The sequence below is a fragment of the Dermochelys coriacea genome, chromosome 1, assembly GCF_009764565.3.
Source record: "Dermochelys coriacea isolate rDerCor1 chromosome 1, rDerCor1.pri.v4, whole genome shotgun sequence".
In the NCBI taxonomy this organism is placed as follows: Eukaryota; Metazoa; Chordata; order Testudines; family Dermochelyidae; genus Dermochelys; species Dermochelys coriacea.
In genome coordinates this window covers 206,003,362-206,022,999 of record NC_050068.2, presented here as the reverse complement: position 1 = coordinate 206,022,999, position 19,638 = coordinate 206,003,362, and the positions used below count along the sequence as shown (strand labels likewise).

Below are 19,638 nucleotides of genomic sequence, written 5' to 3'. Positions count from 1 at the left end.
TCTTCAGCTCCCACTCCCTTTCAGCTTTCTCCAAATTATACAACCAGAAGTGCTTTGGCTGTTAGAACAACATTATGTTCCAGTGTAATTGGTGCAAATGTTTCTGTATGCAATCTCCAAAATACCCACATACGCAAATGTTCAAGGACATGTTGAGGTGCAGCTAGGAAAGGAACGGGTTGCACATGCTTCACGTTTCATTTTGAAGATCTGTGATTCTGCTATTTCAAACGATAATTACTTAAATTCTAGAAGCTAATGGGGTAGAACTGTGCAGGGCTGGAATTCTAGAAGCTAGAGGAGATGGTTCTATATGGGACTTTGAATGATTGCATCTGGATTCTCCGATCTGTACAAACAAGAGCGATTTCTGTACTGCAGTGTAATGGTTTGCTTCCCAGTAAGTAGGCCCCAGTGGAGCAATTTTTTCCTGCTGCATTTTCTTAATGTCCACTTTTTTGTCTCTAGGACATTCATCTATTTTAAATAGCTCAAAGACCAGGTCTAGACTCACAAATTAAATTGCCCCAGCTACATCACTCGGGAGTGTGAAAAATCCACACCCTGAGTGCTGTAGTTGTCAGCCTAACCCCCGGTGTAATCAGCGCTAGGCAGGGGAGCTGGAACAGTTTTTATAGTAGGGGAGCTTAGAGCCCTTGAACCAAACTAAACGCTGGATATGATGGAAACCGCTTAAAGCCAGGGGGTGCGGCAGCACCCCCAGCACCTCTAGTTCCCACACCTGCAGTGGGTCAATGGAAGAATTCTTCTGTTGACCTAGCTATCGCCTCTGAAGGAGGCGGATTATGTAGGCTGATGGGAGAATCTCTCCTGTCACTGTAGTGAGTGTCTACACTGCAATTGTGCTGCTGTAGCGTTTCAAGAGTAATCAAGCCCAAAGACTGCCATTCTAGCATTTCCTCTGAAAAACAGACTGACTTCCTGACTGTTGCCTTTAAATCCTCAACCTTAATGTAGTATTGGCATTGTTTTCTGCACCAAAATTGATGTATTTATTTATTTGTGATTTTGTTACAGAAAAATGCTGTGATCGAAAGCCTCCAGGAGCAAGTGAACAATGCTAAGGAGAAGCTGATGAGGCTGATGTCTGCAGAGTGCAGCTATGATTCGATGGACCTCGCTGTTCCTTCCACATCCTTCTCCATCTTGCCTCAGAACTCAGATAGCCATGTTGAGTCCAGTGGTTGTGCCATGGAAGCTGAAGGGCTGCATGGAGACTATTTTCCCCCTGGTCAAGAGCAGAACCCTTGGCACCGTCCCAGTCTCCCAGATACACAGTGCAGTCCAGTATCTGTTGGCAAACAAAATTGTGTTGGTATCATCCAGAACTTTAAACATATAAAGCACCAAAACACTCCACCAGAAGATCTTAGTTGCTATGAGGCACTGCTTTTTGACCCTATGGACATCTCCAACAGCTCTAAGGATGTCCAAGAGCAATGGAGGTCTCCAAACAACAAGAAATATATCGACAATCCATCAATACCATTGAGCCAGAATCTCTCAGCAGTTGATGGAAGAGCAGAGCAACCAGAGAGCTCAGCAGCAATCAAGGAGCAGCCCTCAAAGGTCAGTGAAAAGTTGCAGGAAATCTTGCAAGAGCTTAGCATTGGCGGCATAGTTAGTGCCCAGGTGTCACCCAGGGGGCCTAGGCAACCCAGCCACAATGCAGAACATGAAAAGAGTGCAGCCTGGAGATCCTGGGAGAGTTACACAGGCATTTGCACTTACCTTAGTCCTTACCGGACAAGACGGCGAAGAAGAAGAATCCCAGTCCATCCACCTTCCACCTACTTTCCTGCGCCTATGACCCCACAAGCGAGGTGTCTGAGGAACAAGGCAGTCAGCAGGACACAGAGTGGACAGAGCACTTGGAGCCGTGACAGATTAACACAAACATCTCCAGATAAAGCAAGTGACACCAGTGATGGAAGGTTCCTCTATCAGCCATCACCCTCCTCATCAGTCATCCACAAAATGTGCAACTTCCAGCTGAAGCATAGGAAGAACTGGCCTGAAGAACAAAGCTGTGAAGGGAATGGCCAAGTTTCAAACAAACACCAAGGCTCTGCCCAAGTGAAGAACCACAATGCTCTGTTGTATCCCCCCAGTCCCCTCAGCCTCCAGCAGCAGCAGGGGGATGCTGGGAGGGACCTGGAACAACCCCTTGTGCCCTCCCTGTGCCTTTATCCAGACTCTGACTCCAGTAGCAGCTCGGAGGAGATGTTCAGCTGCTGCCACAAGCCTCATTGTGAAATCTGCTTCCACAGCCCTGTTGACTCCAGTGACAGTTGCACCACTGACACAGACCCAGAGCCTGGTGGGTCCTTAGCCCACTGGGCAAAGCTTTATGGCAGGCCTCAGCCCATTGTGAACTTCAAAGATGATCTGAAACCCACATTGGTGTAAATGTAAATGAAGATGTCCTATTCCAGAGGCATCCCCCCAGACAAGTTGCGTTTTAAACAGTATGGAAGGAACGCACCATCTGAGGGAAGTGTGTTGCTCAGAGGACTGGGAATGGGATATAAAGGCCCAGATTCACAAAGCTGCTTAAGTGCTTAATTCCCAGTGAAATTAATGGGAGTTAGGTGCCCAAGTACCTTTGTGAATCTGGGCCAAAGCTTTTACCTGTCTGGATGCTAACTGAGATCCAATCTAGGTCAGGAGTGACTGAAAATCACAACCACCTGATAGCCGGTTAGTGGTATTATTGAAATGAGTTGGTCGTTTTAATCCAGTTGCTATGGACAGGTGCCCACATCACATACAAACTCATCACACTAATTGGCCTTCTTGTCAGCGCTCTGAGCAGGGAGGCCAAGGATTGAATTGACCAGGCTGACTGGACTACCCTCTCATCCTAGAAGGCTGCGTCTGGGTAGGAGATGATTTGCACAGATCGGGAGCAGTGTATGGGAAAGACTTGAATAGCTCTGACCCATGCTCTCCCTGCTCTGTACGGCGCACAGCCAAACAGAGACCTTCCGTCCCCCGGAGCTGTCAATCTGGAACCTTTCACCAACATTGCATTCAATTAGAATTTGTAAAAAAGAAATTTGGAATTATTTTCACCTTGGCATTCAGCCTTAATGAGCTAGTCTCTCAACACAGCAAGAATCTGGGGGTGGCAGAAAACACTAGACTTCCTATTTCTGTTTTGTGGTCTCTGAGCAAGCTAACGAAATCCAGGGCTGACTTCTCCAGACCTGACTTCGCATTTCGCTCAGTTTAAATATATGGCAGCAGGTAGATACTGAGAAGAGTTGAAGAGGGAAAGCTGAAAAAGCTTGACAGCACTGCAATTTTTTAAAATTGGGTTTGTGGCCTTTTGTGCTTCTTTATGGTGGACACAATAGGTGAGAAAGGTTTGGAGTTTCTTAGTATTTTCTAAAAAAGAAAAGGAGTACTTGTGGCACCTTAGAGACTAACAAATTTATTAGAGCATAAGCTTTCGTGAGCTACAGCTCACTTCATTGGATGCCCCCCAGAATACGATAAAAACTCTGTGGCCCACGTGTGTCACAATAACTGGAATGCATCCGATGAAGTGAGCTGTAGCTCACGAAAGCTTATGCTCTAATAAATTTTGTTAGTCTCTAAGGTGCCACAAGTACTCCTTTTCTTTTTGCGAATACAGACTAACACGGCTGCTACTCTGAAACCTGTTAGTATTTTCTGTTCATTTTTACCTTAGATGTATCAGGAATATCAAATCTGGTATCCCTGCTTTTGCTGGAAGACCTCTCGTGGGAGACAACCTCAGATAGTTCTTGCGATCTGACACATCTTTATATAAGAGGAGAGGGGTGCTGAAATTTGGTTGAATGGAGGTCTGTGTTAGACAGGCATTAACAAAAATCAAACAGTTTTAAACAATGTAAGTAAAAATCCGCTTTCAATTACTCTCTGGCAATGTCAGAATTCTACTAGTGCTCTAGCCCAGGGGTTCTCAACCTTTTTCTTTCTGAAGCCCCCCCAGAATACGATAAAAACTCCATGGCCCACATGTGCCACAATAACTGGTTTTCTGTGTATAAAAGCCGGGGCTGGCATTAGGGGGTAGCAATCAGGGCAACTGCCTGGGGCCCCATGAAGCTACATTACTCAGGCTTCGGCTTCAGCCCCAGGTGACGGGGCTCAGGGCCCTGAGCTTCAGCCCCGTGAGGTCGGGCTTCGACATTCTACCCTGGACCCCAGCTGGCCCCAGTCTAATGTCTTTCTACCCTGGGCCCCAGTCTAATGCTGGCCCTGCTTGGCGGCTCACCTCAAACCTGCTCATGGCCCCCGAGAAGGCCCCAGCCCCCTGGCTGAGAACCACTGCTCTAGCCCACATAGAATCTTCCAGGCTTGACAAGGCCTGGATTTCTAAGGTAAAAACGATCAAAAATGTATCTTTTGAATACCCCACCTTTCAGCCCTGCTTTGTCCATAGTAAAGACACAAACAAGGACACCATCCCAATTTTGTTTTCCTTCACTAGACACCTCTAACGTTTAAAGAGAACCAGTTTCCCTCTAGCTGTATTCATTCCCAAGCTGCTGTTTCCATAGCTGTCTAAGCAAGTGTTTGGGGCTGCCCGGTGTGACAGTTCTGTTGCTGATGAAATGCATTAAATATGTGGAACCTACTGACACAAAGTAATCATGCAGCGTGGGCCACATATACAGGTGCACAAGGTGGGGAAGGAGCAAAAGACTTCTCTCAATGCACCCCAGCACTGGGACTGGCCACCAGCTCCCCTGGCATACAAGGCACCCTAAGGAGGTTGGGGGACACAGGAGCGTGGTTTAGAAAAAGATATAGCAATATGCACTCTCCCCCTGTTTGCTTGGGAGCTCCAGCAGGCATTAATGCTCAGAGCCTGGCAGTGCTTCCATAGGGGAGTGGTGCAGAGTTAATTCAAATCTGTGAACAAGCCCCAGCTGAGCTCTGCATGGCGAACCATACCTCTTGGACTGAGGGGAAGATGCTGGAGCCTGGTGTGAATGAATGGTGCATAGAATAGAATTTTGCTGATGTTTTATTTATAGCCATTATTTTTGTGACAGGCTGCTTGGAGCTCAGCTTGCCCAGCTCGCCCAGCTGGAAGTCACTCCAGCTCTGTCTCTCGTAGAGCTGGGATGCCCTGCGGGACAAGTGCAACCTGCAGAGACCTAAGCAGTGGCCTCTGGTTGAGCTTTCCCTGCAAGTACAGGCAGTGCACACCTTTGAAGGACTCAAACATACAATGGTGGTTCCTCAGTTACGGTGGGTGCTGCTACAACAGGCTCAGCAGATCTTAGGGGATGCTCATGGAGATGCAAATCAGGGGGAGCCCACAGAACTCGGGGCAAATTGCCAGGGAGTTCCTTAGTGTTGTAAAGTTGGGGCACCTCTGAGGAACTGTCAGGTCTGTGAGCGTCTTGTGGGTATTTTACACCAGGCAAGACAGGCATAGAACAAACAGTCCCTAGTCTTAGGCAGCTGACACTGGAAAAAGTAGCTGTAGTGCTGAGCTCTGACCATGAGAGGCTGCTGCTGCCCTGCCTCCCCTCCCAGCTTTCCATCCCTTTGCTGGGTGGCTCCACACAGGAGGGGGAGCTAGAGTGGGCAGGCAGCAGGGCATGCTTTCCACTCCCACCTCAGTGTAGCAAAGGTGTGATTTGCTGAGAGACTGAACTGTACTGCCTGGCCCCAGTCACCTGACCAAGGTCAGGGTTACAGAAGGTCAATAGCCTTGTTACTTGGGAGGCGTTGGTGTCTAGGATGCTGCCCTGTGCAGTGGACAAGGCTGGCTGCAAGTGAAAAGGAGGAGGTATAAAGCCTTTTATTATTATGGGGTCTGTGTGCTGGGCATTGTACAAGCACATAGAAAAAAATAGTCCCTGCTCCAAAGAGCCTGCAATCTAAGCCTGTCCTCCTAGGAAGGATATGTCTCCTTGCTGTACCCTGAGCCAACAGCCTATCACATGGAACTCAAAAGGCAGGGTAAGTGCCTGCTCCCAACTGGTGGACAGGTGATCTCTGTGTTAATTGTTCCTGTTGCTGAGCGCACAGTCCATTGCATTCACTGTATTTCAGGTGTGTGTGTGTGTGTGTGTGTGAAAGAGAGTTTGTGATTTCTGGTTTCTCGTTTACTTGAATATCTACGGAGTAACCCCTGGCAATCCCTTATTCTTCATGCCAGGGTTCTATAACTCTTTCACAGTGTGAAGAACATTTTAATAGAGAGCTTGTCGCTTCACATCCCTGTGGCAACTACAGCATTTGTTTACATTGAAAAGTAACGTTAAGAAAGTATTTCATGGATGTTAAGTGTCTTGTAATGCAATTTAGCAGCTGGAAGAAGAGCCAGCTCTCTGTGGTCCACCAGCAGTGTTCTGCAGCCACCAGTGGTTCACAGACCACAGTGTGGGAACTTGTGCTCCATGCAGTCCCTTAGGTGTGGCTACTTTTTTGCATACATCAGATATTGGGCTGTCTGTGGGGTTGGGAACAAGCTGGGAAGAGGACTCCCATTAAGAGGGTATTTCACTCATTTATTTTGTCCAATTAACTTGATTTGTACGTTAGGTTGATTTGTACTTTCCATGGTTTCTGTTTCTCTTAACTTGTTCAAAACATTGTTTAAAATGAAAGGTGTTTTTACCACAGTCTCTTGCAGTGACTTTTGTGTTTCTTACTTCTCTTAGCAGCTGTAGACCCCTGGAAGATAAAAACCATACTACTACTAGTAGCAAAGGAATGTTTCCGTGTAGCTCAAGTAGACAAGACTTGTGTCTTAGGAGCAGGAAAGTCCTGGGTTCAGTGCCCATTCCTGCAGCTAGGAGCATAGGTGGGGGTCTAAACCCAGGACTGCATGTCATCTCCAATGCTGGAAAAGTCACTTTGACTTGCAGTGCCTCAAGTTTCTCATTCTGTAAAATGGGAATAATTCTGACCTTCTTGGGGGTGAAGTCTTGGGAGGAGAGATTCACTGTGGCCTGTATGGTGCTTTATTCTGTTTAATGATTTAAACATTTATGTTTGTGATTTATTAATTTTATTTAATTATGATTTAGCTGGTGACTAAGGATATGGGCAGACAGTTCTCCCTTCTCTGTGTTCTCCATTATATGCCCCTCCGTGGAGAATGAATCGCTTCTCTATAGTCCCCATTACACTTTGCATGGCCCAGCTGGATCCAGAGTTCCTGCCCCTTTCCCAGTGTGCTCTGTCAGGTGCTAACAAGTCCATATCCATTCCAGCATTGCACTACCCAGCCCAAGCAGGCAATCCTGTGCAGTGAGGCAGTTATTACATTTGAGATGTTTGAGACGGATGAGCTGTTTAGGGCAGTCAACTCCCCTCTGTTTCTGCTGAAAAGGGTTTTCCAGAGGAGCCTGATAACAACAGTTCCCCCTCGGCTATCACTTGTGAACGAGAGGAAAAAACAAACTTCAAAAGATAGAAGGGAGACAGAGCAGCACTCTGCAGTGCTCCACAGAGCAAGCTCATTAGGGTACAGGGACTCCGCACTGGTTCTGCATGTAGAGCATGTTATTAACAATAACTAGCATGTACGCAGCACTCTGCATGTTCATAGCACATTGCAAGCAGACAGTCATCTTATCACCCAGTGGTCGATCAGTAGCTCTATCTCTATAATAATGGGGAAACTGAAGTACTGAATAAAGTGACTTGTTCAAGACCAAACAATGAATCAGTAGAAGAGTTGGGGATAAAATCCAGGAGCCCTGGCTACCTTGAAATCCTGCATTTTGGAAGTAAATTCCTGACAACCAACATCTGCCACTATTACAAGGACACAAGACTAGTACCCAGGTGAACTCAGAGTCATCATCCTCCCTTCTAGAAAACAACCTTTGTTGGAAGGGAGTTCAGGAGACTCTCCTGCAGGAAATGATAGTAAAGTTTCACTTTATAAGTAAATTTTGGTCAATTGGACAAGACAGGCAGGCAGCACTAACACAGTGACATTTAGGACAATTACTGTGACTCTTGATAGCTTATGTCTAAAAAATAAAATCTACTGTGACTCTGTTTAATGAAACTGTCTATATATGTTATGGCAGCACAGATAGTGAGCTCTTCAGGGCAGGGACCTGGTTTGTATTTTCTGTGCAGCATTTACAAACCCGAGAGTATTATAAACTACCAGTACTACTGCCTAGCAATAATGTTATTAAAAGTAAGAAGACATCACCCTACTCAGGGTGTGTTTGTGGGTGGTGGGGATGACCCACAAAGCCAGCACCAGTTTAATCTAAAAGATCCCTACAGTTTATTCAGTGGATATCTTTTTATAATAAATTCCATTAAAAAAAAACTATATCAAAAGAATGTTAAGGTTGCCTGGTTAAGAACACAAAAGTCAGGAAATGCTGAGTTTAACGCTGGCACACATAACCTTAATTATCCTTACAATGCATTTTGAGTGTTATTACACTGTAGACCACATCTTACTAGATTGTGTTTTTGATACCTTCCTTCCATCCAGTATCACTCAACATTTCTGTTGCAGCTACAGCAATGGACAACATTGAAACGTATGATTAGGGAAGCACCTGGTGTATTTTTCACTGTCTTTGTGAAAGTTATCAGCTGAAAACCAGGAGGAGAGCCACGCCACACCTCTCTCTGCACTTCAGCAGCAAGTGCTCCATGGACCACAGTGTGAGACCCACTATGTTAAAACACAGCCTTTAATTATGTGATCTCATTCGCTGCCCAACATTTATCATGTACATTGATCCATCATCAATATTGATGGATTCACTACAGATTTATATAATGGTAATCGTAATCAGAATGGGGTGCGAATGAAGACACAGAGCAGCCTGTATGACCCATCTCATGGTCAGCTATTGTGTCATAGGATAAATCCTTTAGGTTATGTTCTGCCCTGCAATGTAAAAGCACCAAACTCTCAGTAACTTGTATTACAGCTACACGACTATATCTGAAGGCAGAATCTGGCCCTCAAAATAAAACAACAACAGAAATAGGCCCTGGGGAAGAAATGTGGTCTATTGGTTAAAGGAAAGAACCGGGTGTCAAGAATCTTGGCTTTGCTTACTGACTTGTGTAACCGTGAAAAAATCACAAACTCTCTGAACTTTAGTTACTGTCTCTGGAAAATGGGGATAATAATGATTTCAAGGCTTACTTAATACACATTTGCAAAGCACTTTGAGGTCCTCAGCTGGTGGATGCTAAAGATGTGCTGAACATTATAAGAGCAACAGCATGAGAGGACATGTTCCTACTCATCCCAGACAACAGGCCTTGGGTCATAATAAAGAAACCAAAACGTCTGTTCAGGCAATGAATAAGCAATCAAAAGAGCCTGAATAGGGGGAGAAATGAAGGGGAAAAAAAGCTGAGATGTCAGCTCTGGAGATCGCTGTCTTCTCTCCAGAGAGATCCAATACAATTTAATTTTTAGATAATGACCACTTACTCAGTGAGGGTCAGTTGTTTGTAATCATCGGTTTCAATTAATGCAATCGTACTTCTTTGTGTGGTTGCATTATGTGTTTGTACACATAGAGCGAGAAAACTTCAGTTATAAGGGTCACCTGACTTCTGGCTCAAATTGGAATGGAACCATAGGCTAACTAACAAGCCAAGAGCCCCTCTTACATTCAGAAACGTATCTGCTACTATGAATTTGGGATTTCTATCATACACCTAAGTGGAGATTTTGCAGACCCCAACAGCACTGAAACAACGCCAAGAGGAAGCCAGAGAGGTCTGATGAAATATTTCAAAATCTGCCCATGGGAACTTGACTCGCTGTGCAATCAGACTGCAAGTGGCCATGGTCATGGAAGTAAACCAGATGATTTTATAGTGGAGCAGCAAAGTTCTGTTTATTTAGTGGCACTGGGCAAGCTTCCTCCTAATCCAGGAAGTTAACAGTCTTGCAGCAGCAAGGGGAAAGCTAGGTTTCACATTGACCAAAACCTACCATAGCTACTCGAAATCCGGAATTTTAAAAAGAATTCATAGGATTTAGAGAGTAGCTGCCAATCTCTGTGCACGTGAAACCTGGACAACTGAGATTTTGCCTCTCCTTTTACAGGATTATGATAAAATAATTTCCCTTTGTGACCAGTCTGGGCTGCTTTGATGCAGAGTCAGAAATGAGACACTGACTTTTAAAGAGCTTCCTTCCCTCAGGGGTGATGGGTGAAAGAACAGATCACAGCTTGTTCTGCTGCAACATGTCTGGAACTGTTGAGAGAGATCTTTTCATTATAGCAAAATCTTCAATTCCTCAGTGTTCTTCCAGGTTTGCAACCTACCTACGTTGCATAGAAGCAACAGGAATGCCTGGTGACTGTAGTTGTCTTAGTGGATTGCCTTAAAAATGGAAGATAGACATCAAAAGTTGCCCTTGTAATGGACAGCTCTGCTGAACACAACATAGAACTGTCCACCTGCATCATAAACATTGTATCTCTTCCCACAAAATCAGCAAGTCTGACACAGCCCCAAGATCAGAGTATCAGAAATGCATTTACTATAGCAAGCAAGATGATTGATGGGAGAGACCCAGATCATTCACTGACTGGGGTGGAGGTCATTCAATATATTCCTTTATTTGAAACAGCCCACTGTATTTTTGTCACTGTCTATGCTGCAAGTCCACAGTGAAGTACCATTAAGTACTTTTATTAGTGGGATATTTGTGACCAACCAGTTGATTAAATCAATTAATTTTAGGACACTAGAGATCATATGAAATTGTGCTGTCTATATTCATTAATACAGAATTTTATCTACCAATAAGAATGTCCTTGTGACAGGCTGAGATCCCCTCCTGGGCTGGAGAGGGTTAAAGGCCAGATACCCACACTTGCTCTGGATTTGGTTTTAAAAAGGGGGAACTCCAGCAGTGGAGGCTGGGAAGGGAAAGAGTGTAGAAAGGTAGGGATAGACGGGAACTAGAAGCCTTGCTGGGAGGCAAGGTATGGTCTGAGGACTGTGGCTGGCCAGATTTGGTTTCTGAAGGAAGGCTCAAGCCAGGAAGTTAGTGAATGAACCTGAGCTTTCTTTGTGAGAGGCACAGAGCCTGGCAGACAATAATGTACAGGCACTCTGTATATTCATAAAAAGAAAAGGAGTACTTGTGGCACCTTAGAGACTAACAAAAGTCCTCCTTTTCTTTTTGCGGATACAGATTAACACGGCTGATACTCTGAAACCTGTATATTCATAGATTCCAAGGCCAGAAGGGACCATTGTGATCATCTAGTCTGACCTCCTCTATAACATAGGCCATAGAACTTCCCTAAATAATTCCCAGAGAAGATCTTTTAGAAAAACATCCAATCTTTTAAAAATGGTCAGTGATGGAGAATCCACACCCACCCTTGGTAAATTGTTTCAGTGGTTAATTACCCTCACTGTTAAAATTTTGCATCTTATTTCCAGTCTGAATTTATCTAGCTTCAACTTCCAGCCATTGGATTGTTATACTTTTCTCTGCTAGATTGAAGAGCTCATTATCAAATAATTTCCCCCATGTAGGTACTTGTAGACAGTAATTAAGTCATCCCTTAACCTAGTGTTTCCCAAACTAGGGGCACCGCTTGTTCAGGGAAAGCCCCTGGTGGGCCAGGCAGGTTTGTTTACTTGCCGTGTCCACAGGGTTCGGCCGATCGTGGCTCCCACTGGCTGCGGTTCGCCGCTCCAGGCCAATGGGGGCTGTGGGGAGCAGCGGTCAGTACGTCCCTTGGCCCGCGCGGCTTCCCGCAGCCCTCATTGGTCTGCAGAGGCGAACCACGGCCAGTGGGAGCTGCGATCGGCCGAACCTGAGGATGTGGCAGGTAAACAAACCGGCCTGGCCCACCAGGGGCTTTCCCTGAACAAGTGATGTCCCAAGTTTGGGAAACACTGCCTTAACCCTCTCTTTGTTAAGATAAATAGATTGAGCTCCTGGAGTCTATCACATAAAAGCATGTTTTCCAATCCTTTAATCATTCATGTGACTCTTCTCTGAACCCTCTCCAGCTTATCAACATCCTTCTTGAATTGTTGACACCCAGAACTGGACACAGTACTTCAGCAGTAGTTGCGCAAGTGCCAAATATAGAGGTAAAATAACCTCTTTACTATTGCTTGAGATTCCCCTGTAAATGCATCCAGGTAACCTTTTCTGTGGGAAACACTAGCACCCCACGCTTTGGAGTTTGAAAATTAGCAGAAATTTGGCCTTTGTGCCAGACTTATGCCTTGTTCTGGTCCTGTGAAAATCTACCCAAATTTGGCCAAGCTATAGAAAAATCTTAGTTTGCACATACTCAGTGGTGACTTTTTAGAAAGTTTAGTGGCTAAAATCTCTGAAGATTCTGTGCACCCTGAGCATGCTCCATCTCCTCATAGGTTCTAGGGCTGACCAGACCGCACATGTGCCATCCCCAGAGAGTGATTGAGCATGCTCCAGCCCAAGGCTACATGGGCAAATCCTGAAGTTCTCTGTAGTTGTTGCTCTGGATTGCTATGGTGCTAGGCAACAGAACTGAGAACAGAGATGCGGTTTCTCTTGTGCTTTCAAAGACGCACGCTCCCACCCCATTGCCTGCTGGTGCCCAGGCAATGTGGAGTAGAAAGCTGCCTGACTTGAATACAGCGGGTACAAGAGTCAAACCAGGAGGAAGGGAAAGAAGATTGAGATGAAGAGCCTGGTGAGACTGGGACTGAAGGGTGGGGAAAGAGAAAGCAGAAGCTGGGAATAAGGGGGTGGGAGACTGGGAGCAGGTGAGGGACTGGTTGCGGGGGGGGACGGACACTGAGAGCAAATGAGTCCTGGGAGGGGGGAAATGGGGGCTGGTGGGGAGGGAAGATAGATCTGACAAGGAGCTGGAGTGTGGGGGAAGCTACTTGGGCAAAGAGATTGGGGAAAAGAGCTATGTACAGGGTGGAGGTGAAAGAGACTAAGATTGGATGAGGAGCCTGGGGAGGGACACAGGGATGCACCAATGAGAATGGGACTGGGATGAAGAGCTAGGGGTAGGGAAAAGACAGGTCTGTGGCAAGACAGAAAGAGTGTGGAACAGGCAAGAGGGTCTGTGCCCACTAGAAGACACTCCCCTCTACAGCTGGGAATGGAACTCAGGATTCCTCAGTCTCACCATTCCTTTTCTGTCAGCAAATAGCTATGAAACCCACAGCGAGGTATGACTTATATCCCTTTGGTCCTGGTCCACATAGAGGATAACATTCTACTACTTCTAGCAGTTACTTCATTACTTCAAGTGGCAGAATTTTGTGTGGTGGATTGAAAGATTTCAGCCCTGCTTATGATTTTTTAAAAAAGTTTCCTTTAAAAAAGCCCCTAAAACTATGATAAAAGAGCATTAAGGTTGCAAAATCAAGTCCTCAAAAGTTAGGAAATACCAGAATTAAGTTTGCTTGTGTAACCTTAATTTGGCCCCCATGTGCATATGCATTATTATAAATCTTTATGTGATCACATACTATTTTTTCCACAGAACCCCTGCCTCATTTAGTGCACCATTTCCCACCTCTCAGATGAGTGCTCTAGCCACTCGACTATAGAGTCATTCTCACTGTTTCTGGCCCAATTAATATTAGATTATTTATACAAAGTGGAATGGCTTCAACAACAGAATATGAGAGGAACCTCCATCAGAATTATTCCATGGTCCAGTCACCTCATCTGAGAGGCGGGAAAACCCTGTTTAACTCCCTTTGCCTCATGAGGCAGAAGGCGAAATTGAACTATGGTCTCCCACCTCCTAGTTAAGTATCCTAACCCCTGGGCTAAAGATAATCTAGGAGGCTGCCTCCTTTTTTGGCTATCTTGTTTGGAGCCAGGTATGCTCTGAGCATTGTACCAGATCAAACCCTGCAGGTGACATAGGTGTTGCCCTGCCTATCTTCAGCTGGTTTGAGTATCATGCTGGGTGTTAGGTGTGAGATAGGCATCTGGACACCTGCCTGAGGCAGCAGCACTCATGCTAAGAGGCAGAAACTTAGGCACCTACTGGATCTTTTACAGCAAAAATGCAGGGACCAAGTGTGGGTTTTGTGGATTGCAGTGGTGCCTAAAACTCCTAAGTCTGGGCTTTAGGTGCCTAAGTGCCTTTGTGGATCCAGGACTAAGTTCTTGGCCTCAGTGACATTCTGTGCCAATGAGTTCCACAGTCTGATGACACATTATGTGAAAAGCAGAGCCGTCCCGTCCATAGGACGGACAGGAGCAACTGCCCCGGGCCCTTTACTTTGCAGGGACCTGCGGCTTCAGAGGGATGCTGGGGGGGGGGGGGGGAGGATAGCGTGGGGGGCCTGACAGCAGCAGCAGGGGTCGGACCCACACCCCGCATTCACCAGCCGGGCATTTATTTCTTTTTCTTGCCCGTAGCCCCACAGGCTTTCCCCAGCCTACTCCGCTCTACCGGCTCCCAACATCACCTGCCAATGCAGAGTCCTAGTGCCCCGCAACCACTAGTGGTAGGGCAGGCTGACCCAACCCTTCCGCCAAGGATGTACCCTTCCATTTTCTGGTGGGACCCTCCACCAGCACAGGGGGCCTCCTCGTCCCTAGCACAGGTGAGTGCCAGCCAGTAGTCTCCATCGTCCCTCGCCCAACACTGATGTCCCCCCAGTACCTCACACCTCCCTCTCCACTGCCCTTTCTTCCCCTCTCCCAGCACTGGTTGGGGTCCTCCAATGCCACCTCCAGGCCAGGGCCAGCCCTTATCACCCCCCTTCCTCAGTGTTCTCCTTGCCTTTCAGCTCTCCAGTCATGAGGGTCCCCCTCCCCGCAATACCAGGTCCTGGGATCCCACAAGTCTGCTCTCTCTACCACCCACCGGGACTAGGGTCCTCCATCCATCTGCTTTTCCACCTCCCCTCCCAGCCCCCAGAGAAAACAGATCTTAGAGCCCCTCCTCCAAGCTGGAGGGTCCTGGGGTCCCCCAGCACCAGGGCACATATAGGCCCTCCAAGAGCCACCCAGTTCCTGAGACATGGGCTCTTAGTGTTGCGAATGTGTAATTACATTAAAAAAAATCCACAGATGGTAGCGAGATTATATACACCTGGGAAGTGAGTTTGCTGCAAGGAAGTCCAGGAAGGGGATTTCAGAATGTAAGCGGTGCGACACAGATTGTGATCGGTGATTTTTTTTTTTAAATTACATGAACTTCATTATAATTATAAAAAAAGAACTACAATATAAAATACAGCTGGGCGCTCTCAGTATTTAACCTGCGGCCAGCAGCTGCCCTTGAAGTTCACTGTAACCAGATTTCATGGGACTTTTAACTTTTCAGTGGTAGAGGATTATAGTTTCTATCCCTGGTAGTTCATGAGATCCAGACCTTAAACAATCTCTGGTCCCTTGGACTATATAGAAACATAGGTCATTTCCCAGAAAGACCAGAATACTTCCAGCAAGCATCCTTGGCTACACGGCACTGGGGTGAGCAAAGGACCATTTTGAGTTAGTTAGCTAGTTTATTTTTAAAGCAGCATTTCTACTTGGAAATAAAGTTGTTATAAAGGATAGGGTTTTAGTTACGATCAGCCAGGTCTGCACTAGAACTGTTTGCTGGTATAGCAATTTCAGTTTGGGGTGTGATTTTTTTCCTCAACATTTTTATGCTGGGAAAAGTCCTAGAGTAGACAGTTATACTGGCAAAAAAGTGCTTTTGTTTGCTCAATGAACCAGTATAAGTGACACTGTCAAAAACACTTTGTTTTGTTGAAACTGTATCTGCATTAAGGAGGGTTTACCATATAGCTACACCAGCAAAATATAGACTAGGCCTCACTTATCCTGTTTCAGTTTTTGGTAAGCATGGTACCCATCTATCAAATCTGTTGATGTGGTTTGATGGCCATGTGGTAAAGAAACCTGTACTAGGTTTCCCTGTGCCGTGAGATGAGCAAAGTGCTGAGCAGGACCATTTTGACTTAATTTTAAACTTTATCACATGGTTCTGCAATTTATCACACACCATTTACCAAATCCTCCTGTTCCCCTCTGCCTGATAATCCCAGGCTACTTCCAGTTTTCCAAACCTAGTCTAAGCATCTTTTTTTTTTTTTTTTTAAAGCAACCTTTCATAGAAATACATAGACATACAGAGAAGGTGGAAGTTGCCATATCCACCTTCTCTGTATGTGTATATATATCTATATCTTCTTACTATATGTTCCATTCTATGCATCCGATGAAGTGAGCTGTAGCCCATGAAAGCTTACCTTCAAATAAATTTGTTAGTCTCTAAGGTACCACAAGTCCTCCTGTTCTTTTTGCGGATAAAGACTAACATGGCTTCGACTCTGAAACCTTTCACAGAAACGTCTCCTTTCCCCAATTGTGGAATTTCTTCACAAAAATTTCCTAAGGTGCATGACAGGGACTATTCAGTGCAGTAGTAGTGACAGATTGGAAATCTGATCTTTTATGGCTTGGCAGAGATAGGAAGGGTAACTTCATATAATTACACACTGAAGACTCACAGCTTCCCCCAAAACTTGCTTTTAGGAAATTCCCAAGATACTAGACCCTAAATCATGACATTGTTTCACATAACTATTTCTGGACATTTTAAAAAAGTTCCTGCGCCATGTAGAGCAAAACTCAAGGTAACTTAGACAGTTGGCTTTAAAGGCAAAAGTTACATAAAAGTACCCCAACGCCACGGGTAAACTCTTTGAAGCAGGCATACCTGCAGCACACGCAGAACGCACAAGCGTGTGCTTTGAGGGACAGGCTTTACCAGCAGCACACGGGTGTTGCTCACGCTTAATGCGCCCCCCCCCATGCACCCTGAACATTCGCCAGCCCCATCCTGTACCACCTAGTCCCTGCCACCCCGGGGAGGGGAGGGGAGCGGGGCAGCCTCACGCCTTTGTCCGGAGCGCGCACTGCAGGCGCAGCTGTGGGCTCTCGAGGCAGGGGGAGCAGGTGCGGGTGGGCGCGGGGCCGAGCTCGGGTTGCCGGCTGGGGCCGGAGGGATTCCGGGAGGTTTCGTCACATGACACAATCTTTAATTCAAGAGGCATCGTTGAGGCCCGGAGACCCCAGGACAACCCTAGGCAGAGCCAGGGCTGCGTTGGCTGCCGCGGGTGAGGTCACCGCCGCGCGCTGCTGCAGACGGGCCGCGCGGTGCCACGTTGAGCTGCGCGGGCGGAGCCGGAGCCACCCCGCAGGCTGCTGCTGCTGCTCCCGCCCCCGCCCCCCCCGGTCACGGCGGGGTGTGGGGGCAGCGGGAAAGAGCCGGGCTCGGGTCCTCCCCTCGGGCATGAATGGGCTCAGCGCCGCGGCTTCTCCCCTTCGGCCCTGGCCCGCCTCTCCCCCAATAGGGACGCGCGTTACAGGCAGCACATCGCTGGAGATTGGTACCGCGCCGAGAACTGGCTAGTCGCCTCATCCCTCTTAGCCAATCACATGACAAGCTTCAGCACGCTGCCCGGAGCGCCAGTCGCTGCCTCAGCCGCTCAGCGCCCCAGGCTTCAGTTTGAAGCCCTGTAGAGTGACTGAGCGGCTTCTGATTGGCTTGAGGAGAAAGCTCTTTACCATTGGCTCGGCACTCGGGGCGGCGGCAACGGCTTTTGATTGGGTCTCTGACGATCTTCGGGTAGGTTCGGCTATTTCCGTAACGGCCTCACGATTGGTCCCGATGTATTCCGGATGTTTCCGTTCCCGCTCGGTGATTGGCCCCACGCGGGTGAGGTAATTACCGTAACCAGCGCTGGATTGGCCCCGATGTTGCTTCGGGTGTTGCCGTGCGGGGGTCTCGGGCGGTTTGACTGGGTATTCACGGAGGCTGCTTAGGGCCGTTGCGCAGCGTAGGGCGGCGACGGGGATAGGCGGCTGCGCGGCGTTGGCGCACCGCGCACACACAGAGCGCAGCGGCGGCCGCAGCAGCAGGAGCCCGGCACGGAGCAGCGGCGGCAGCAGCGGGGACAAAGGGACTGATCGGCGCGGCCGCGGGGGCTCTCGGCAGGAGGCAGCAGCTGCCGGCGCCGGAACCGGCGCGGGGGGAGCGGCAGGAGGGTCCGGCCGCGTCGGCGGGTCCCATGTGCCCTGGGCGCCCAGGGGAGCAGCCGCCGCCGCCAGGGCTCTGAAGCCGGCTGAGGAGGAGCTGGGGCCGGGAGCCACCGCCATGGCCTGTGCCGCCGCCTCCGGCCGTCGCCCGCATTGCAGCCGCCTCAGCGCTAGCCGCCGCCCGCTGCCCCTGCGGGCGCTATGAGGAGCCGCGCCGGAGCCGTCGCCTCATCCCCGCACTGAGGAGCCGGAGCGAGCGAGGGCGCCGGACCGCTTCACTCCCCCACTCCGCCCGCCGAGGATCCCAGCGCCCGCGCCGGGTCCTCTTCCAAGTTCGCATTACCATCGCCTCGCGGAGCAAGGAGCAGACCCGGAGATCCTTCCGCCGGAGAAAATAGTGCCATCGCTGCTGCTGCTGCCTCCCTAAGAGGAGAGGGGGGAGAGAGAAGGAGGAAAAACCAGCGAGGGAAGAAGAGGAGCTCGGCTGTAGCCTGCGCCCCATGTGACTGGCTCCCAGGGTGGGGGCAGCAAGGCCTAGCAACCCCCACTGTTTCCCAGCCCGCAGCAGGAGCAGCATCGCCGGGGGGGGAGGCTTGTGTGCTGTGTGGAGGCAGTTGTTGGACCCAGTGGTGCTGCTGGGAAGGATGGTTTTATAAACGAGGAGTGAAGAAGCCCTGAGAAGAGATCCAGAGGGGGAGAGGGTTTCCCCTGGGGGGGGAGGGGGCTGGAATTTAATGTTGCATTTTTTATTCCTCTCCACCTGAGAGAGAGGCACGCACACCAACCACCAGGAAGAGAAGAAGGTGAAAGGAGGAGAGGTGATCAAAGAGAGAGAGAGAGAGAGACCATGTCAGGGCGGCCCAGAACCACCTCCTTTGCAGAGAGCTGCAAACCAGTGCAGCAGCCTTCAGCATTTGGCAGCATGAAAGTTAGCAGTGAGTATTGATTCCGCACCCACACCCTGTGCAGATTAAACATCGGGGTTTTAAAAGAGAATTTACACTGTTTTTTGTCAGTAAACGTAACCGTGTGAGGGATTCTGGGCTGGTGAGTGGAAGAAGATCTAGTCTGTCTCTAGCACTGGATGAAATAGCTCCCTTTCTCTTCCCCTCATTAACCTTGAATAGGCACACACCATGGTTTCCCTTTGGGCCTCTTGTTTAACAAAAAAATATTTGTTTGGTGCTCCTTTCTGCCTTTTATCTATAACAATATTGTTGTTAGTTTGACCAGCTAGTTAAAGGGTATATTTCTGTTTCAGTTTGGTTTTAAAGAGCTATGTGCTGCATTTCTGTCTATGGAGCAATGGAGGGAAGGAAATGAATTACATGCACATGTGATCATTTCACATCTTTGTACAGTTTTATGCTTCTAAACATTTTCTGTTGTGTGACCCCGTGAAAAGTGTAATGCTTGCTGTAAGTCAGAGGTGAAAGTAAGCTGGTAGGCCCTGTATGGTGTACCAGCAAGAGCCGGTGCACAGTACTGGGGCAGCTTGGCTTCCCCAGGGGGTAATTTAAAGGGCCTGCTGCTCCCAGCAGTGGATGGAGCCCTAGGCCCTTTAAATTGCCTCCAGAGCCCTGCTGCTGGAGCCCTGGGGG

The 19,638-nt window shown here is 48.0% G+C and overlaps 1 protein-coding gene across 1 annotated transcript in view; it reads left to right on the top strand.

Moving 5' to 3' along the window:
- GPR156 (G protein-coupled receptor 156) overlaps positions 1-6,296 on the top strand; it is a 35,697-nt gene extending 29,401 nt beyond the window's left edge. The window contains 2 exon segments of the mRNA XM_043512591.1: positions 1,039-3,404; positions 3,694-6,296. Of these exon segments, the coding sequence (XP_043368526.1) occupies positions 1,039-2,430 (1,392 nt within the window). The 3' untranslated portion in view covers positions 2,431-3,404; positions 3,694-6,296.
- Positions 6,297-19,638: the final 13,342 nt, after the last annotated feature.